Raw genomic sequence first — 19,273 nt, 5'->3', positions numbered from 1 at the left:
TTTGCTAGTCCAGACACATTTAAAATAGTTGATCTGTGCTCAGCTAAGTGAAGGAATGTGATTTTGATGGGTATCTGTGTTGTTTCAAATAGCTTCTATTGAAAATGCACTGTACTTCTTTTTTCAGTTTTTTCTAGCATGCAAAAACCACTTGTCCTGGAGTCTTCATTTCTTTCACTGTCAAAAATACCTCATACATGCCACTGACACAGCTGCTTCATCTCTTCCTGTCCAACAGGGCAGAGGGATCTATATTGTTATTACAATAGACAGAATTATTGTAACTTTCCACACTTAGAAACTGCAGTGTGAAGGTTTCACCAGATTGCTTGGTATCATTAGCTGTTGTCAAAACGTTATTTGACTGCTTAGTAGCCTAGTAAGTTGAGAGTAATCAGTTTTCAGCATCTCTATATTTAAAGTAGGCTGCATCGATGTGCCTTCTGCTAGCTAACCACAACTTCCCTCGAAAGTTACATGCCACAGGAAGGATGAAACTGCTATGTCTAGCTTATTAGAGTGAGGAACATGTTTCTCCTTGTGCATGGTATAAAACTGCATACTTTTCTGGAGAGGGTAGGATAACCACAAATATTGCTGCGTTCAGAACAGGTGCAAAGCTTGCTTTTTTAGTTTAGCACTTTGCACAACATCTGTCACAAGTGAGGAAAAGAAAAGGGGAAGAGGAGAAACTCATATTTTTGCACTGAGAAAAAAAATGGATGCAGCCTTTTGGAAAGAAATCTAAGCTGTGTCTTGACCATTTTTTATTTTAGGAGGATATTTTAGGATTGACAGTGAGCTTAGAGGACAACACTAGACAATATTTCAGTTATTATTTGCTAGTTTTACCCTAAGAACAGTGAGTTTCATGATGCCTTCTTGTCTGACTAAATCAATGTTTTGACCAAATTTGTTACAGTCATAGAAGGATGCAGGTTGGAAGGAATTGCAGGAGATTGTCTGTCCCTGGTAGTACTGATTTAGAGCTGTACCCAGTAGATGTTGAAAATCTCTTAAGGATAGAAATTGCACAGCCTTTCTGAGCCACCTTTTTTTCCACCCACTAATGTCATGGTGAAAAAATGCTGCCTCCTATCCGATTGTTACTTACTGCAACTGTGTGTCTCCATCTTTGCTTTGCCCCCCCAGGAGCATAGCAAGAGTCACGGTACTCCAAGTATGATCTCACACGTGCTGACTAGAGAAGGATTGCTTCCCTTGATGTTCTTTCTAACATGGTCCTGTACATATTTGGCTAAGAGGCCACAGTACTGGCTCCTTTTGAACTTACTGTCCACCAAGACCCAAGACCTTTTTGACAAGCTGCCTGCTATTTAGGCTGTGCCCAGCCTGCTCTGTTGTACGATTCCATGTCAGGTAGAGGACTTCACATTTGACTTTTCTGATTTGTTGAAATTCCTTTGAGCCTGTTTTTCCAGACATTTGAAGTCCAGTTCTTCTTTATTTGGTGTGTTTGAGCAAGTTGATCCAAATTTGGCAGTAATGCATTGGCATCCCATCTATGTGCTCCTGTGGTAGGAAAAGTAATACGATGCACTGTTGGATAGCCTGCTCTCTTCTGCCACCGGCTCTAGCACATTCAGATTTGCATTTTTTCTGTGTTTTGGCCTTCTTTCCTTCTCTCTGCAATTTGTATGAAGTGACCGATAGCTTGGTGTTCATGGGAAAAGAGATTAGATGACTCAAAGGAAGGCGTTTCGTGGCAAGTCTGAAATCATGAGGGAAGTGGACAGGGTAAACATAGAGTCAGCATGTTCACTCATTTCCAGTATGGCAAACAGGGGACTTCAAATGAAACTTGCAGGTGTCACAGACAAAACGAAATGGTCCTAGACACCATGCACAGAGTGGAACTTCTTGCTTCAAGATGCTACAGACTTTTATGTGGGTTCAAAAAGGGGTCAGACAAACTGATGGAAGAAAGACTGACTTGTGTTATATGCAAAGATAAGGTATGTGCCTCAAGAGGTCCAAAGTTAGACATTGCAGGAAACCAAGGCAGTATTCTGAGAGGGGGGAAAAAAAAAAAAAGAGGAAATACGTTTGAGCATTTATTATAGAAAACCTAGTTTTTCCTCAGAGAAGAATTGCAGCTTGATTGTATTCATTTTGTACTGTAGCCTTAGTCTACAGATGGGAGTAGGAGATGTTCCTCTAAAATTAATTTGATGTTTTTCAAGATTCTTCACCTTGTCTGTACTGAGACAGCATAGAGAGATACTGCTAAAATACAAATTGTTGAGCTTTGTCTTGAGCTCTTTTTCTGCTGTGTATCATGGGCATGAAGGTAGAAGAGACAGACTACATCCCTGCTTTTCAGGTCCTCTAAAACTGATTGTATAAGGCAGAGTATCATTCCTCATTCTCTTCAGCTGTGCCACATTCATTTTCACTTTATTAGAGGTTCATAGTCTTCATGGAGTATATACATTCCTTGCTTACCTGAAAGCTTTTGAATTTCAGGACTAAATTAGTCTTTACTGCAACCTTTTTATATTAATAAGCTAGCTGGTAAAAGAGGAGTCATTAAGCAGCTTCAGGAACTGTGCTATTTGTGGTAGCATCTTTACTATTTCACACAGCTGCTGTTACTGGCTTTTGATAAGAGATGAGTGTAGCTGACAAGTTCCTCATCTGTGTAGCTTTCAGGACAATAGCAAGAGTCAGGCAGCAATTCCTGCAGGAGTTAGTGTCCCAGGGCTCTCCTGAGTACTGTTCCAGTCACTGATGGACATCCTACCCTCATTGTTCCATTCTGAAGTTGTCATTTTGAGTCAACAGGGTTTTGCTGGAGCCATTACAACTTGTTTGACAAAGACCAGCTTCTTTTATGTTAACTCTAGTAGTTAAATTGCTAGCCAGATACAATTCTGATGGCTGTTTTTTTTTTCCTTCTTTTTTTTTTTCTTTTAAATGGTTGTTTTTTTAAGTTTTCTTCCATTAGACTTCGCTAAGATCTTTCTAATGTCTTTGTTTCTGTCAAAGCTGAATGTCAGTTTGTCTCCAGACAATGTTCCAGAAAGCCACAGAGTTTGAATGTGGAGGATAACTGCAGCTCTGCCCGTTTGGTTAGTGAGCATGTTAACATAGTTTGTGGAAGCTAAGTGCAGATAATAGATCAGTGTCTTAGAGCAGGGCTTCCATATAGGCCTGTATGGTGGCTTGATGCTGGCCAGCAGCTAAACACTCATGCTGCTGCTGGCTCATTTTTTCCTCCCCCAGGATAGTGAAGAGAATAGGAAGAGTAAAAGCGAGAAAACTCATGGGTGGAGGTGAAGACAATTTAATAGGTGAGAAAAAAACAAGCAGTGCAAAAGCAGTTGCTCACCACCTATCCTAAGCAGGCTGATGTCCAGCCAGTTTCTGAACAGATACCTTGGAAGGCAAAACACCCTGCCTTTCTCTTCCCCTGCTTTTTCAATTTTGTTATTTAGAGACCATATACTTGTTGTATATCAACAAACTGCATAATGTGAGATCATCTCAGTCCTGAAAGGAAACAGTACCTATTTGGAGATAATTGTGTCCCTTCTATCAGCTTTCCAGGAGCTTTGAATTTCCAACAGAAAAGCTTGGTATGGCTTGGGTAGTTTGGTTTCACAATCTAGTGACTCTGTCTGTTTGGAAACCCAGAATGCTACTCTCCTCTTATCAGACCTGCTTTCTGCTAGGGTTGCAGATCTTCACCTAAGTCTAAAACATTTTTCCTTCACTGCCCGAATGCCGGACATCTCAGGAAGTCCTGTTGCAGCAGCAAAAAAGACTACTTGTTCTAACTTAGCAAAGAGACTTGTAAAATGATGGTTCTTTGAAGTTGTCTTCCCCATCATTAACTCTTCCATTTACCTTTGAATATCTAGTGGAACTAAAGAAATATAACTTGTCATACAAGCTTATTTTAGTCTTTAGTCCTCTTAGCAGCTGCCCTAGCCATACCCTGCTAAGTCTTGAATTGAAAGGTGTTCCATTATTTTGTCATGAACAGTTTTTAAGGTCCTGACTGGACTTTGCCCTCCAAATAAAGACCCTGTTTGTCAATAGAACTTCATTGAAATCCTCCTGAATTAAGCTACTTGAATCTAATGCTGCTTGTCAGTTACTTGCTTCATGTGTGAAAAGGGAGAACAAGATCCAGATCTGTACAGCCATTTCTCAGCTTGTCACACAAAAAAGCTCGTCAAAACCTTTTACCAAAGATGGATTTTGATTTTCTCTTGCAAAGTTCATACTGCTTCAGCCACATGTTGCATAACGTGGCATTCTCTTGTCTTCTCAGAGCAACAGAATCAGATCTTTCCTTTCTCTTTGTGGAAAGTACAAAGATCCAAGGGAGTCTTACTCTATGATGTGTCTTGCTCTAATGTATCTGTCTCATTAGAAAAGAACTTTGGTTTACTTTAGGACAGTGTTCCATGATATCTTAAACAAGAAATACAGAAGTAGTTTGAAATTCCTACCCGTGAGAAACACCGGCAGTGGATATTTCCTGGACATCTACTAGTGCCAGTCATGTTTGCTAAATGTTATGTGCTACCTTTGGAATAACTGTCTGCCAATCTGCATTTTGCTCCAGGAATTTGCTGGTGTGAACTTCCTCAGTGTTAATGACTAACCTTCTCTCGAAGGAAAAAGTCAGGATACTTAATTTTAATCGTTTTGTTTCAACAGTCTCTTTATGTGTTCAGAGCCCTTTCGCTTCCTACTTTCTCAGCATGTTGTATACTCAGCGTTGGAGAGGAGAAGAGATACCAGCTACAGTTTTACTCCCTTTATTCGTGTGTTTGAGGCATGCAGGAGGAGAGGGACTGGAGGTGTGCTTCTGTGGGTAAAAATTCTGTTCTAAAAATATTCCAACAAACAACACCAGGGAAAGGGTGCCTGTAGAATGAACGGGAAAAGGCTTCCTGAAGAAAATCGGTCATTTGGGAGGAGCTGCAAGCTTTCAGAATTTTTCAGCTTCCCTTGCTCCCATGCAGCAGCTTCTTACCACCGCTCTGGTGACGGCCCCACAGCACAATTGGTAGAAGAAAGACAGCTCCTTTAAAACAGAGTCATAGACCAGCTGAAATCAGCACCACTACTTTTGGCAGTTTCTAATAGGCAGTTTCAAATTTCATATAAAAGAATCTCACTAATATGAGTTTGCGTGATCTGTTAAGTACTGATGAGCATTGAGGGGAAGCAGTGGCATCAGCTACCTAAGTTAAGTAAATTGTCACTTTGTCTTTAGGACTTTTGTCAGGAAGCTGAGCTTATCTTTTCAGTTTTTTATTGTTATTATTTTTTTTTAATAATCATTATTGTTTTGTTTATTTGAGCAAAAGCAGTGTTTATGAAGTTAGCTGTTTGTTTTTAAAATCACGTTGACATTCTCAGAGTCTGGACTTGAAAATAACAGAATGGCTAACATGAGAAAACAGGGACAGAGAAACTGAAGTTGTCAATGCAGCCCTTCACTTTGTTTCTGCTTAAAAGTGAATAAATATGTGCATTATAGAATCATAGAATCATAGAACGGTTTGGGTTGGAAGGGACCTTTAGGACAATGTAGTTCCAACCCCCTGCTATAGGCAGGGTTGCCTCCCTCTAGACCAGGTTGCTCACAGCCCCATCCAGCTGAGCCTTGAATGCCTCCACGGAGGGAGCATCCACAGCCTCACTGGGCAACCTGTTCCAGTGTCTCACCACCCTCACAGTGAAGAATTTCTTCCTAACACCTAGTCTAAATGTACCTTCTTCCAGTTTAAAGCCATAAAGATGGAGCCAGCCCAGGTCTAGCACCACAGCCCAGCCCTGAAGCCCCTCCTGAAGGCTATGTGTCATAACATGCTTCTGAAACACAGTGCAAGGGTTCCTTACAGGTGAGCTCAGCTCCAGCTCCAGCTAGGATGCTGTCCTGTGAGTTGTCCCTGTATGCCTGCACAGGACCTTCTATGACCCAGAGCAATGTGTTTTTGTAATGTTGTGATATATACTTGAGTTGTATTTTATGGATTTCTAGCCTTAAGGCTGTATGACAATAGATGCATGCCAGAAGTGAAAAAAACAGACATTAGTAGAGTAAAAAGAGCTTGTATTGCTATGGTGTTAATATATATAGTTTATTTTTAGAACTTCTAGGCAATCGTGAGCAGTCTGTGACTTTATCAAGTTATCATTTATTGACTCCTACAGCAACAAATTCTTAAATAGTTTATTAAAAAAAACTGTCGAGAACGAAACTGCTATAATATACAGAATTAAGTGAAACTTCTCATGTTAAAAACAAATTTTTGTATTCCACTTTCCTGTGGCAACATAGTGTCTTCTGGAACTGGAAATTAAATTTTGACAGTCTAAGTGGTATGAAATATAGGGTCTTTTGCTTTTTCTTTCCCATAATAAAGTAATTATTAATTAATTTTTCCATACTGCTTTTCAGCTACAACCCTTCCATGTTTGCAGGTAAGCAGAAGTCAACACATGAGGAAGGAAGAAATTGCAAAGATGGCAAATGTAACTGTTTATTTGATCGCTTTTCAGAACAGTCTCAATGCTGGAGAGATATAGCTGCAATAAATAAAATTTATTCTGACATCTTGCCTACCTTTTGCCAGTAATTATCAGGCATTCTTTAAATTTCCTTTTTCATCACATGGCGCAATTACCAAGTTATATTGGCAAGTGAAGGTATATTAATAAGACAGAAGACAAAAGAAAAGACGGCGGCCAGAAATAAAGCAGGGAAGGAAATTGACACGTTATGGAAGGACATGACAGCAGGAACCCAAGACCCACATCCTGGATGTATGTTGGTAGTCAGCCAATTCCAGTAGGATGTGTTTATGTCATTTGGTCTCTTCGGGCACCATTTCAATGTGCCCAAATGCATTCCAGATGTGCTCTGTGAAGGCACAGTAGAAAAGTTTGTTCTTTCCCAGCCAATCCTGCTGATGCCATTGATTGATCATGGAATCGTAGAATATCCCAACTCCGAAGGGACCCATAAGGATCATCGAGTCCAACTCCCAGCTTCACACAGGACCACACAAAAATGAGGCCCTTTGTCTGAAAGCAGTGTCCAGATGCTCCATGAACTCCAGCAGCATGGAGCCATGCCCACAGCCCTGGACAGCCCATTCTGTGCCCACAGCCCTCTGGTGCAGACCCTTTCCCTAATCCCCAGCTGCTCCTCCCCTGACAGCTCCATGCATTTTAAGCCTGTATCCATGTTCTTTTAACCAAAACAGTGCACTTTTTGTGTTTCAGTCTCTAGCATCAACTTATTTCTGTGTTCATAAATAATTTATATACAACTTAGAGTCTCTTTCATACTGGAAAGAAAAGTTCTCCCTTAGAAAAAGGATTCAAGAGGTAATAGACCTTGAAAAGACAAGTGATTGAATGGTGGGGCACAGTCAGTATTGGTTAGAATTGAAGAGTTCATTAAATTTTCATCTGTAATATTTGACAAAACTATCTGTGAATTTTCCAGTAAGACATACATAATCTATATAGTACTCTATAATCTATAAGTACTATAAAATGCACTTTTACCTCCAAATGACTATAAACTAAGCACTTGCAGTAGTAAAACTGTGCATAGAAGCTGTCCATTTTATCTAAAAATTTGATTGCTTAACTTCTGTGATTGAGATAACAAACCCATTGATGTACTTGTAGCTCAGCTAGAGCTCTTGTAATTTTCAGGTGTGCTAGTTTTAACTCTTGAGTTATAAGCTATTTTTGGTTTAATCCTTTCTCAGGCATCCAGTCAACTGAGTCAAATCTTTGCTTGAGTTGATGACATCCAGGAGTATGGAATTTGGATGTTCACAATGGTGTGCATTTCCTGGAAAAAGTAATGAGATCAGTCAAAGTGATGTAGCTAGGAAGTTGTAATTTTGAGTCTTCCTGCTGTCGTGTGATAATTCTTTTTCGGTCTAACAACAGTCCTTGATTTCCTGACATCCTGAGAAACAGAATCTTCCTGAAGCTACTGTACAGGGAATGCTAAGAATTTTTACCATGGACCCAGGATTTTTAAGCCCACTGCAGTATACTACAGACTTGATTTTTCAGGTAACTTCCCATTGGCAGATTTTGCGAGTGCCATCATTTGTGTTTCTCCCACGTCGCGTGAGCTTTCTTCATGGTGTGATCTGGCAGCACTTGAAATTGATACACTCACTTGTCGCCTCAGTATTTTCAGTACAGTCCTTTTGTATCCTTTGCATGCAAAGAAATAGATGAAAGGATCTAGACAGCAATTAAAATTCATCAGAAACACGGTATAATGGAGTGATTTCTGGAAAATTTGGTTTTCATTGCATAGGGGTTGATACTGGAGCTTCTTAATCATGTGTTGTATGATTGCAACATGATAAGGGGTAAAGCAAATGATGAACACTATAATTACAAATAGGATTGTATTGATAGCTTTTTTGTTTATCCCTGATTTTTCAGTCAGTGGATTTTCCTTGGCTGTTTGAAAAAGTTTGCAGCTAATTTGAGAATAACAAAATAGTATAATTCCAAGGGGAATAAGGTATCCTACTAAGCAGGCAGCAAGAAGTATAAATGGTAAATGGGCTATTTTTTCAAAGTTTGGATATTCCATACATGTAGTCCTTTCATTTTCTTCATGTGTCATGGGCTGTATAAGCAATGGGAAAGTTTGGCTGAATACAAGAAACCAGATAAATACACAAATGCCCTTGGCATATTTAATCCTTCTGATCTTGTATCGGAATGGATGGACGACGGCAAAAAATCTGTCAATACTCAGACATGTCATGAAGTTCACACCTGCATAAGTGTTAATGTAAAACAAGAGAGCAGTTATTCGACATAATGCTTCTCCAAAAGGCCAGTGGAATCCCAGGGCATAGTAGGCTATCCTTGTAGGCAGGGCAATACAGAACAGTAGATCTGAGAGGACGAGATTTGTTGAATAGAGGGTAGTAGAGTTTATCTTCTTTCTGTTTTTAAAAATGACAGTGAGGGCAATTGTGTTTCCGAGTACTCCAAGAATTAAGATGAGGCTGTAGAACACAGACAGGATTATCCTTGCTGTATCCTTATGTTCATACAAGTCGCAGGTAGAACTGTTTGTCTGAGAAGTTGTGAAAGTGTCCATTTCTGCAACTGGTGTTTCTGCAGGAAGCTCAGTGGACCTTACATGAAAAAAACAAAAGGGGACATTTTGTAATAAATGTAGATAAACGACTTCTGCATAACAGTGGCCAACCTATATCAGAAAAAAGCAAGATTCTAAAAAGCTGAAATGAAACTTCAGTATGGTGAAATACTTTTTCAAGCCTGCTTCCAAAAACAAACAAAAAGATGACTTTCCCCGGCTTTTATATTTTGATCTCAATCAAAAAAATCAGACAATGGGCAAAATAATACACCAGAGACATCATAGAATCATAGAATGGCCTGGGTTGAAAAGGACCTCAAAGATCATTTAGTTTCAACCACCCTGCTATGTGCAGGGGTGCCATCCACTGGATCAGGCTGCCTGGAGCTACATCCAGCTGGGGAATCCACAACCTCCTTGGACAGCCTGTTCCAGTGTGCCACAACCCTCTGAGTGAAAAACTTCCTCCTAATATCTAACCTAAACCTCCCCTGTAACTCCCCATGTACTTGGAAGTGAAGCAAACAGATGACTGGGAGGTAGACCAGTCTGAGAAACCAGTCTGAGAGGAAAAAGGAGTCTGAAGAAATCATGTGATAAATGACTATATGAAATCCCCAAGGGTCAGATATAAAAATGAAATCTTATAATGTATTATAGTTTATTTTTTAGGCATTTTTTTTCTTTCTAAGGATGCACTTTGCAATGGATTAAATTGTTTGGGGAAACTAATTTCTTTCAGTGTTGTTGCTTATCTTACTGGTATTAATCATAGAATCCTTAGAGTTGGAAGGGACCTTTAGAGGCCATCTAGTCCAACTCCCCTGCAATGAACAGGGACACCAGAGCCAGATCAGGTTGCCCATGGCCTGATCCCTCACTCTGAAAGTCTCTGGGGACGGGGCATCAACTACATCTCTAGGCAACCTGTTCCAGTGCCTCACCACTCTCACTGTAGAAGACCTTTTCCTTATATCTAACCTGAATCTACCCTCTTTGAGCTTGAAGCCATTTCCCCTTGTTCTGTCACCACAGACCTTGCTAAAGGGTCTACCCCTTCTTTCCTGTAACTTCCCTTTAGATACTGAAAGGCTGTTATCAGGTCACCTCACAACCTTCTCTTCACCAGAGTGAACAGTTCCAATTCCCTCAGGCTGAAAATTATATATTTATATGATTATAATCATAGAGTTATTAAAGACTTGGAAAAGACCTCTAAGATCATGAAGTCCAACTGTCAGTCCAATCCTGCCATACCACTAACCCATGTCCCTCAGTGCCACATCTCCACATTTCTTGAACACCTCTCGGGTATGGTGACTCCAGCACATCCCTGGACAGCCTGTTCCATTGCTTGAATAATAATAATTCAGCCTATTTAATACTAGCACTAAGAACTGATTTTGGAAATCTAATTGAGATATTGTTTATATCCATAAATTCCTAAGACTACTACTTTAGTCTCTTTTAGGTGGTGCTGCAAAAGAGATATAACCTATCTGAAGTAATTCACATACATTATAATTTAGCAGATTTTGCATAGTCAGAAATGACATGGAAGATCTGCAAAGTGGCAGCGACTTGGGGAACTTAAAATAGAAAAAAATGATTTAGCAGAATTTCGGAAGTGGAAAGGACCCCGTCTGTTGATACGGCTTCCAGTACAGAATGCTTTTAAGTGTGATGTTACACCTAGTAGTTGCACAGCGCAAGTGTCAGAAAGGTTGGGGGGCATCTGATGTTACTCCTTGAGCAACTGTTCTGCAAAATATTACTTAAAGTCTGAAGAATTTAGCTCACAAATCAAAGTGAGAAATCTATTGTTGATTAGCACCGTCCTTAAGGTATTTGTCATTTTCATGGTATTCCTTCTTAGTTGGTCTTCACTCAAACTACGTATTTGATCACAGTGAGTTTTTAAAGAAAATGCACGTTTACTCTTGTCTGTGAAGATTGGTTGTGTCTTTCAGTTCTTGTTGGTGAGACTGCTTGTGAAAAGAAGTGAGATGATTTTATTTTCTGCACCCTCTAAAAAACTTCAGGAAAACTTCCAACAGCCAACCAGGCACATTGCAATCTTTTCTATGTGTTCATTCCCAGTTGTAAGAAGGTGACTGCCAGAGAATACTCTTATAAAAGTCTCTCAACACTGTTGAAAGCACCATAACTTCAGAATTATACGATGCTCTATTTAAGTACTTAAAAACAAGAAAAACAAACCCTGAAGAAATTACTCTTATCTGTAATCATGGCATGCTCTCAGCAATCATGCTAGCTAGTCCTTTTCAAACTCTTCAGGCTGCTTGTGTTGTTATGACTGTAATGGAGAGAGGTGGCTACGTTTTTAGAGATAGTAAATATTAATGCTAGTTTTGATATCAGACATCTTTTCCATCTGGATGACTCATAAAAACTGTCAGCCTGTTTATCTGCAGTTATATGGGTTAAAATAGGAGTCATGATTGCTTCTACTTTAATGCAGAATATTATCTGGAGATAAGAGCTGTTATAAACTTAAATTTTAAATCCATCTGATATCTTTAATTAAAGTATCTGGATTATTTCTGAAGGATTTGCCTTTCAACAGTCAATATTTACAAACAACTACAACGTTCTGTACCTTAAAGAAGACTTCCAGTAAAATACCTCTCAGTTTTTTGGGTTTTAAGCTACACCTTTAATGAAGTATTCATTACCTTTTTATTAACTTGTGGAAGCATTAAAAGGTTAGTATCTTCTTTCATGTTTTGATGAGACTATTCTATTTATTTCAGGTTGTTTACAATTATTTTATCTGCAGCGCTTTTTGAATTATATAGTTTGATCAGACTTTGGCTTAGATTGGCTGGGGAATGCAGGGTTCTCTTTAAAGAGTAAACCTGCGTGGCTGGTGATGGATCTCAAACTCCTGATCTTTATATCGCGGTGGACTCAATGCAATAAGATTCATGAGTAAGTTACATTATATGTGGTAGGAAGAAATGTAGCATGTAGATACTCTATCAAGTCTATTCATGCACAGGCTGTAGGATAGACAGGTGAGAGATGTCTGACAGATACATGTATGGTGTTCTGATTCTTAAACATCTCAAGGAAATAAGTAGCACGTCAAGAAATGTGAACACTGCTTTCAGGGTTGGAAGTCAAATCTGAACTGGGAGTATTGTGACTTGAATAGAGAAATTGAATTGCTAATAATCAGCTCTGTGACTGCTGTGCAGATTTAAGAATCTCAAATAACTTAGAGTGTCTCTTATAGGAGCATGTAGCATGGCTTGGTTTACTAAAGTATAAAAGGCTGCTTTTCGTAGAAAGTCATTTGGGTTTGTGTGGGCATCTGGATAAGAGTCAGTGAGGTATTTCAGTTTGTTCTGTTTCTCTTATTTGAATGCTTCTGATTACTTGTTCAGACATGTTCAGCATGACATTTATTTTCTACCCCTGTCTCCCTTGATATTTAGGTTAAATCATTTCTTATACAGCTTCTTTGCATATGATTAAGGTGTATGATAAACTGTTTTATTGTAGTGACTAACTACAATACATTCACAGCATAATTTTATGTCCTGTTCTCTGTAAAGTTATGGTAGTTTTTGCTCATAAATAATGTTGTTTATTTGTCACATCCATTCTTCTGTCTGTCAGTGTTTGTATGGGTTAGGCAAAATTCTGTAATTTTAGTCATTTCTTCTGATATCAATAGTAGAATTTTATAAAACCTTATCTACTTTTGCACAATAAAGTAGGATCATCTACTTTAATGTTAGAACTTACTGTTGCTCAAAGTAGGATGTTCATAGAAACATAGAAACATGGCTCTGTTGAACAGGAGTTGCAGCCAGGAGAGTGCCTGTGTCCATCCCTGATGCATGGACACACACAGGGAGCAGCCATCTCAGACAGTTCTTCCTTCTTTTTACCCTCTGACACAAGGCCTCCAGAGCTACGTTCCTGATTCCTAATGAAGTTCTCTAGTTCCACAGTGGGACAAATTGGCCACAAGCGGATGAGAGGAGCACTGGAGAACCACAGCTAACGTACCTTCCAGATGCACACATTGGTGCTCCTTAAAGGAAGATGCCAGCAGGCTCTTCTGCTGGCTGTGGGAGTCAGCCCTGGGCAGGGGGTCCATTTGGTCTTCTACTATCCCCGAAGTACTTTGCATGCTAATGTAGGGTACACATTTTACAATACTCTAGATGAGTTCTATTTGTATATAGATATGTATGGACATTTTGAGCAGTCATCATAATATCTAAGTGCTACATTTCCTGAATATATTTAATATTTCTTAAAAACCCTTGAGATTCTATATCCATCTTGGAGCTCAAACAGATGATAAAGTTGCTGCCATCTGAAAATGTAATATACATCAGCTGAGCTTCTTTGTACATTTGAGCTCTCACTGTTGTTAGATGAACTCTAATGACATCAGCAAGTTTTTCAGCTTTTCTTGTCAATCTTGAACGTGGCTGCACTTAAAACAATTTCTTCATAAAGGGTGTCTGGACTATTAAGTAAAATAAGGTTATTTTGATTCTTATGTTTTCTATCAAGTCAATATTTCTTTGCAGCAATCCTTTGTGATCAATCTGTTACACTTACAGAACATATGCCATCTTCCACAGAACGTATCTGAAAAAAACAACAGTGGCCCCAGTTTGGGTTGCGCTTGTTTTTAGATTCTTACAGCAAAACTGGAGAGCGTTGCCTCCTTATTGCTGCAAACCTCACAGCAGCTGATCAGTGCATTGACTTGATTCATAGTGGAGTTACTGAGTTATATGCCCTCGTAGTACTTTATGAGTACATAAGTTAATTTACTTGAGCAATTTAATAATTTTGTAAGATATTGCCACTTTTTTCTTCCATTGGGGTATGTGATTTTAATGCATTAAATATTTAAAATTCTTGTCTCTTTATCAGTACCTTTATCAGTATTGTAGAGAAAGTTGTTTAGGTTTGTCTGCAAATATGCAGGATTCAGTGACTTGGATAAAGCTCTAGTGCAGAAAGACCACTTACTCATTGATATTGCAAGAGGTCAATGTTAACATTTTAGTTATTTGTGTATAGATCCCACTAGCTATTCACTTAAAGCATATTTTCCACGAGGGTGTTTGGTCTTCATTTGGAGGACTTGAGAGAAGGAGAATTAGCCCTTTGTACTATAGTAGTTTTTAGTCAACCTCTCTCCTAAATCGTGGTCGTCTCTTATTTAAATTTCTCCAAAAGCAGTTTGCAGTTGCTGCTTTTGTTGAGCCTTTCCTCTTGGAATAAAGACTGCTTTAATAGCCCTTGTCCACCCCCAGGAGTGTTTTCACAGTCTCGTTGTTTTGACAATTCAAGGTGAGCTTCTCAAATGTCTCAGTGAGAAAGAATAGTCTTGGGACTTCTGCTCCCACTCCAGTTCAGTTCCAGTAAGGGAGAATGGGGTTCCAGATGGCCCTCACCTTCCACAAAACATGCTCACCACTGTGACCCCCACTTTTTCTGCTCAGTGGACTATGTGTTTGAGGCAGAATTGGGCAGCATTTACTAGAGAGCTTATGACATGATCTACCTGCAATCCTGAGTGCTTCCTGAATTCACTGGGTCCTGGGATAACTGCAGTCTATGGCATGGCCCTTGTTCTCTGCTTCTACCTGGGAGGAACGTGCACCTGGGAGAGTATAAAGTTAATATTATGCCCAGGCTTCCAACCAGTGCCATTTGTTCCTTGGTGTTCTGTCACTTGCTCTCTTCCAGTTTTAGTGTTGCATTTGCTTTCTGCTAATGAGTGGACAATTGTTGAAATACACACACTCAGTAGTGAGTTTTTCTTTAGCCAGTGACTTGATGAGATTTGCTAGATAGCTTGCTTTTAACCTGTTCTATGTGGTTGATGGATATTTTATAGCAATAATAACCACACAGGCATCATCCCTAGCCTGGCTTCCTTCAGGTGTTTACCTGTGATGGCCCTTAAATGTAGAATACTGTGTTGCATTTATTGAACTATGGAAGTGCTAAACCTAAGCTATAAGCTTACAATTATAGTATTACAAACTTAAATTACGCAGTTTAAATTATGTGCAAGCAGTGATAAAAAGCTCTCTCTGTGAGCTAAATGAGTTTTCTCCTTGCTTTCATCTCCTGCTTTTGGTAGAGGAGCACTATCTGCGGGATTTTTTTTGTTTGTTTGTTTGCTTTTTTGTTTTATTTTATTATTTATTTGTTTATTTTGCACTGTGGGAAATACTATAAAAGGCTTTAACTGTGTGCTGTAATTTAATGTGTGATTTGTCTGTCTGTCTCTTTAATAATTTTTACCCTTTGAGATAAATCCGTGGTCCATCTGTCCACTATCTAGTGTAAGAGCGATATAATTACCTTCTTGGTAGGGCATAGGATCATAGACCTATCCTTGCTCTGCACATAGCATGATTTTTTCATCACTTTGAGATGGATGAACATTATTTCTTTAACGAACTGTATTGGGGAATAAAATTTTGGGGTAAGTATAAATGATTTAGGAGAAATGGTTGGGAAATAGACTTCTATTTCCTTGCATTGCCTAATTTGAGGACTTTACTGAGCTCTACAGCCCTCTATAGATCAAAGCTGTGTAAGCTTTAGAGAGCTTAAAAACAGTGAAAGATGGGAAATATACAATGCTGCGGGTAATGTGTTTATTTTTTTTCCTTAATTTCTAAAATTAATTTTTTAGTTTTCTTTTGACCAGTAATATTTTCTGTCTGAACTTCTAATTTACCATTGTTGTGATCCTCACTATGTTATGTGTTTTATGTACTTGAGAAATGAGGGTTTTTCCAACTATGTTATGTATATTAAAAAGTATGCATGCCAAGTTGCATAGCAGAATGCTTTGTTAATGTGGGAAGGTACATTTATCTGAGAAAGCTGCATTTGTCTAGGCTTGGGACTGCACGTGGCTTCACAAAAGCTGAGGCAAGAGACAGGCGTTTCCTGAAGCTTCCTGTTTCTTTCTAGTGCTGTAATTCTCGTATTCTTTTAGTACATTATTTTCAAAGCTGTTGAGTTTCACGTACAAACTTACGAGTAAGCCTGATGACTGAATCCTCACTACTCTGGCTGATTTTAGTGAGATAGTTCCAGTCTAGTACTTTTTCCTAGTAGAAATCCAAATTTGTTGGAATACTAAAGCAAAATGTTTAAACCACTCCATGGAGAACCCAAAGCGTGCATTGCGTGAGTTAAATTCTCTTAAATATGAGTAGGAAGAATTAAAATGTTCTTTAAATGAATTCTATAACAGAATTTTTGGATGCATGCTAGATAGGATCTTTCTGGTTCAGCTTTTATCTATTATTACCTGCTTTACCAAATTGCATGACAATTGCATTTTGTATTCTAAAATAATAACAGAATAAAATAAATGAAATGGAAGTGAAGAAGTTGAGTTGAAATGCTACATAAATAGTTAAAGGCAAAGTAGAAGACGTGTATGAGTCTAGCTTGTATCTGTTGGATCTTTCTTTCCAAATGTGATAACTACGAAAAGTGTAAGAATTATCTGACCTAAATCATATTGACCAAAGATGCATGTTAATTTTTACAGCAATGCTGGTGCTGAGAAGATTAACCTCCCTTCAGTTTACCTGCCCAAGTCTACGCAGTATGAAAGGGAGAGGATCCGAAATACGCCAAATAAATAAAAGCCACTAACAATTGCACATCTGCAAGTAGATGAGGAAAAAATAGTGTAATAAGATACAAATAAAGACTTTGTATCTTAGAAACTAGAAAAATGCAAACCTTGAACATATGTGTATATATATATATATATACACATATATGTTTCCTGAAGGATGATATGGAATCTGTGCAGGTGCTGGCTTTAATTAATTTCAGGGATTAAAACTTCATAACTTTAGCTTAAATTTGTTATTCCTTGCATGTATCCATATTCCTCATTCTTTGAACAAAAAGGGATAAGACTTGCGCTGTTAAAGATGAGTGGCCAGCTCAGTTTTCAGTACTATTCTTTCTCTATTCTGGAGGAGCCATAGAAATCTCAGACCTCTTCTATTCTGTGTTCAAGGGCATGCACACATCTATTTTTTTCCTGGTAAATTCTTGCTTTTTAAACAGCCTATTTGGTTTTACCGGTATAACATGAAAAAGTATCATATTTAACATGAAGTGTAAAAAAGTCAAATTACTTGTAATATTTATTTAGTTTTGTGTCATGAACATCAGCAATAAGGGGAAAGCTGACTGTGATTCAGAAAAAGAATGCCTTCAGAAAACTTTGAAAGAAATGGTAGAAAAGGAATTAGCTCCTAACATTTTGGATTCTTAAAATACTCTGCTACAATATTCAGACATGGAAAGAGCGACTGAGGAGCTCTTGAGCTGAGAACAGAGACAAGGAGCACATATGAATGAGCAAGCTGTGGATTCATTACTATGTTAAAGATTTGTTTTAAGGCTCTCTCCTAATATTAAAGTATTCTGCAGTGTTCAGTGAATGACTTGTGAACTTCAGTGTTGCACTTACTACTTCAACAGCAGTTCTTTTGCATTAGTATAATTTAAATTACTTAAACTAAACAAAACCCTGAGATAATATAGTATCAAATGTTTCTTTCTGATTGTCAAAATAATTAGAAATCCTCCTATAAGAAATTGGTATTGTAAGAAAGCATTAGAAATAACTTGATGTTAGGGATCATTTGTCTTTAAATGAAAATTAACAAGAAGCATATTAAGATAGCAATATAAAATCTGACAGAATTTCCTCCACAAGACTTGTCTCTCCTGCCACATGAAAATGTTCAGTATAATGCAAAAAGAAAGCATCTTTCTGGAGTTGTTTGCTGACATGAAAAAAGGAAAAAAATATATATATCTTTTCTGTACTTACATATCTGCAGCTTCTTAGATCCTGTGAGCAGTTAGTTAATGGCATTAGCAGGATAGCCTGACTGTGAAAGTTTACCCTAGCACATTGTTTTCAAGAGTGATTACGTGAGTCCTTTTGTGGGAGGGGTAGATTTTTTCATGTGCTTCAAAAAAAAACTTGTTTGTGTGCTGGTCTTGATTTGCTGGCTACTGTCATATGGGATGTGAAAGTGTCTATTTTTAATTCTTTTACAATTAGTCTGCTCAAAAAGAGTAATTAGGAGCACCTCCCCTCCTCCCCCTGACCCACAAGTTGCGTATTACTGACTGTCACAGAAGGGACTTTACCCAGAAGTTTACTTGACCAACCAAAAAATCCTGAGTGAAAAACCTTGTTTGTATGACGTCTGCATTAAAAAAAGGCTTACATTTATCCTGGAGTAGAGTCCTATGAGCATTTGCACACTTTCACGCTGCTCACTATGGATAAGATCTGACACAGCCCAGGAAAACCTCAGACTTTAAGCATATTAAATCTCGATTAAAAGAAGGCTTAAATTAAGTTTGGGGTTGAAAGTACACACTTTCAAATGAATTCCTCCTGCTGAGATCTGACACAGCACAAAAAAGTCAAACTTTAGGCATATTGATAAGCCTGTAAAAACAGACGTCTCAACAGCCCATGTACATTCCCAGCACTGTTTTAGTATCATAATGATGAGGCTTTACAAAAACGCCCTTTAAAAATAGATGAGGGAGTTGAAGAACATGAGCCGTTCCAGAGATTAGTGTGGCTGTGTGCCTGAGTAACTTGATTGCATTTTGAGCAAGGCTACAGACAATCACAATAGTAATACACACGTAAGGCAAACACATTAAAATAAATAAATGGCTTTTAAAACACAGGTCTGATTCTGATAAAAATATGTTGATGCATATAGATGGGAACGGGGAGAGGAATGGAAGGCCAAATTGTGAGGTAATGTGTTGGTACCTGGAAGAACGTTGTTTCTGGATGTTGAGCCTTGATCTGTCAGTGAAATGGTGTGTTTGCTAAGAAGGCTGAGATAGATCAAAGATAGATGGAAAGCCCTGCCCTTTGCTGTTAGACGCAGTGGCTGGGAGTTACCTGGGATTTTCCCCACAAACTCATACTGATCATTCGTGACTGCAAAAGATAGTTTGTGTTTCAGGTGGCCTCGTTCAGCATCCTGATTCTCAAAAATGAGCAAGCAGGCACAATGATGCTGGTTTTAGTGG

The 19,273-nt window shown here is 38.5% G+C and overlaps 2 protein-coding genes across 3 annotated transcripts in view; one reads left to right on the top strand and one right to left on the bottom strand.

Annotated features, from left to right (window-relative positions):
* UBAC2 (UBA domain containing 2) overlaps positions 1-19,273 on the top strand; it is a 97,217-nt gene that overhangs the window by 38,824 nt on the left and 39,120 nt on the right. The gene's annotated exons all lie outside the window — the stretch shown is intronic.
* On the bottom strand, positions 6,163-18,148 carry LOC100541180 (G-protein coupled receptor 183-like). Of its 2 annotated transcripts, none has more exons than XM_003214090.4 (2): positions 18,036-18,148; positions 6,163-9,179 (listed from the first exon to the last, which is right to left on the bottom strand). In XM_003214090.4, coding segments are annotated over exons 1-2 (1,116 nt in total). In that variant the 5' UTR covers positions 18,038-18,148; the 3' UTR covers positions 6,163-8,065. The 2 variants fall into 2 exon arrangements, with proteins under 2 accessions (XP_003214138.1, XP_019465845.1); XM_019610300.2 differs by lacking the exon at positions 18,036-18,148 and adding an exon at positions 14,709-14,937.

The sequence above is a fragment of the Meleagris gallopavo genome, chromosome 1, assembly GCF_000146605.3.
Source record: "Meleagris gallopavo isolate NT-WF06-2002-E0010 breed Aviagen turkey brand Nicholas breeding stock chromosome 1, Turkey_5.1, whole genome shotgun sequence".
Taxonomy (NCBI): Eukaryota; Metazoa; Chordata; class Aves; order Galliformes; family Phasianidae; genus Meleagris; species Meleagris gallopavo.
This window is presented reverse-complemented; position numbering and strand designations above follow the sequence as displayed.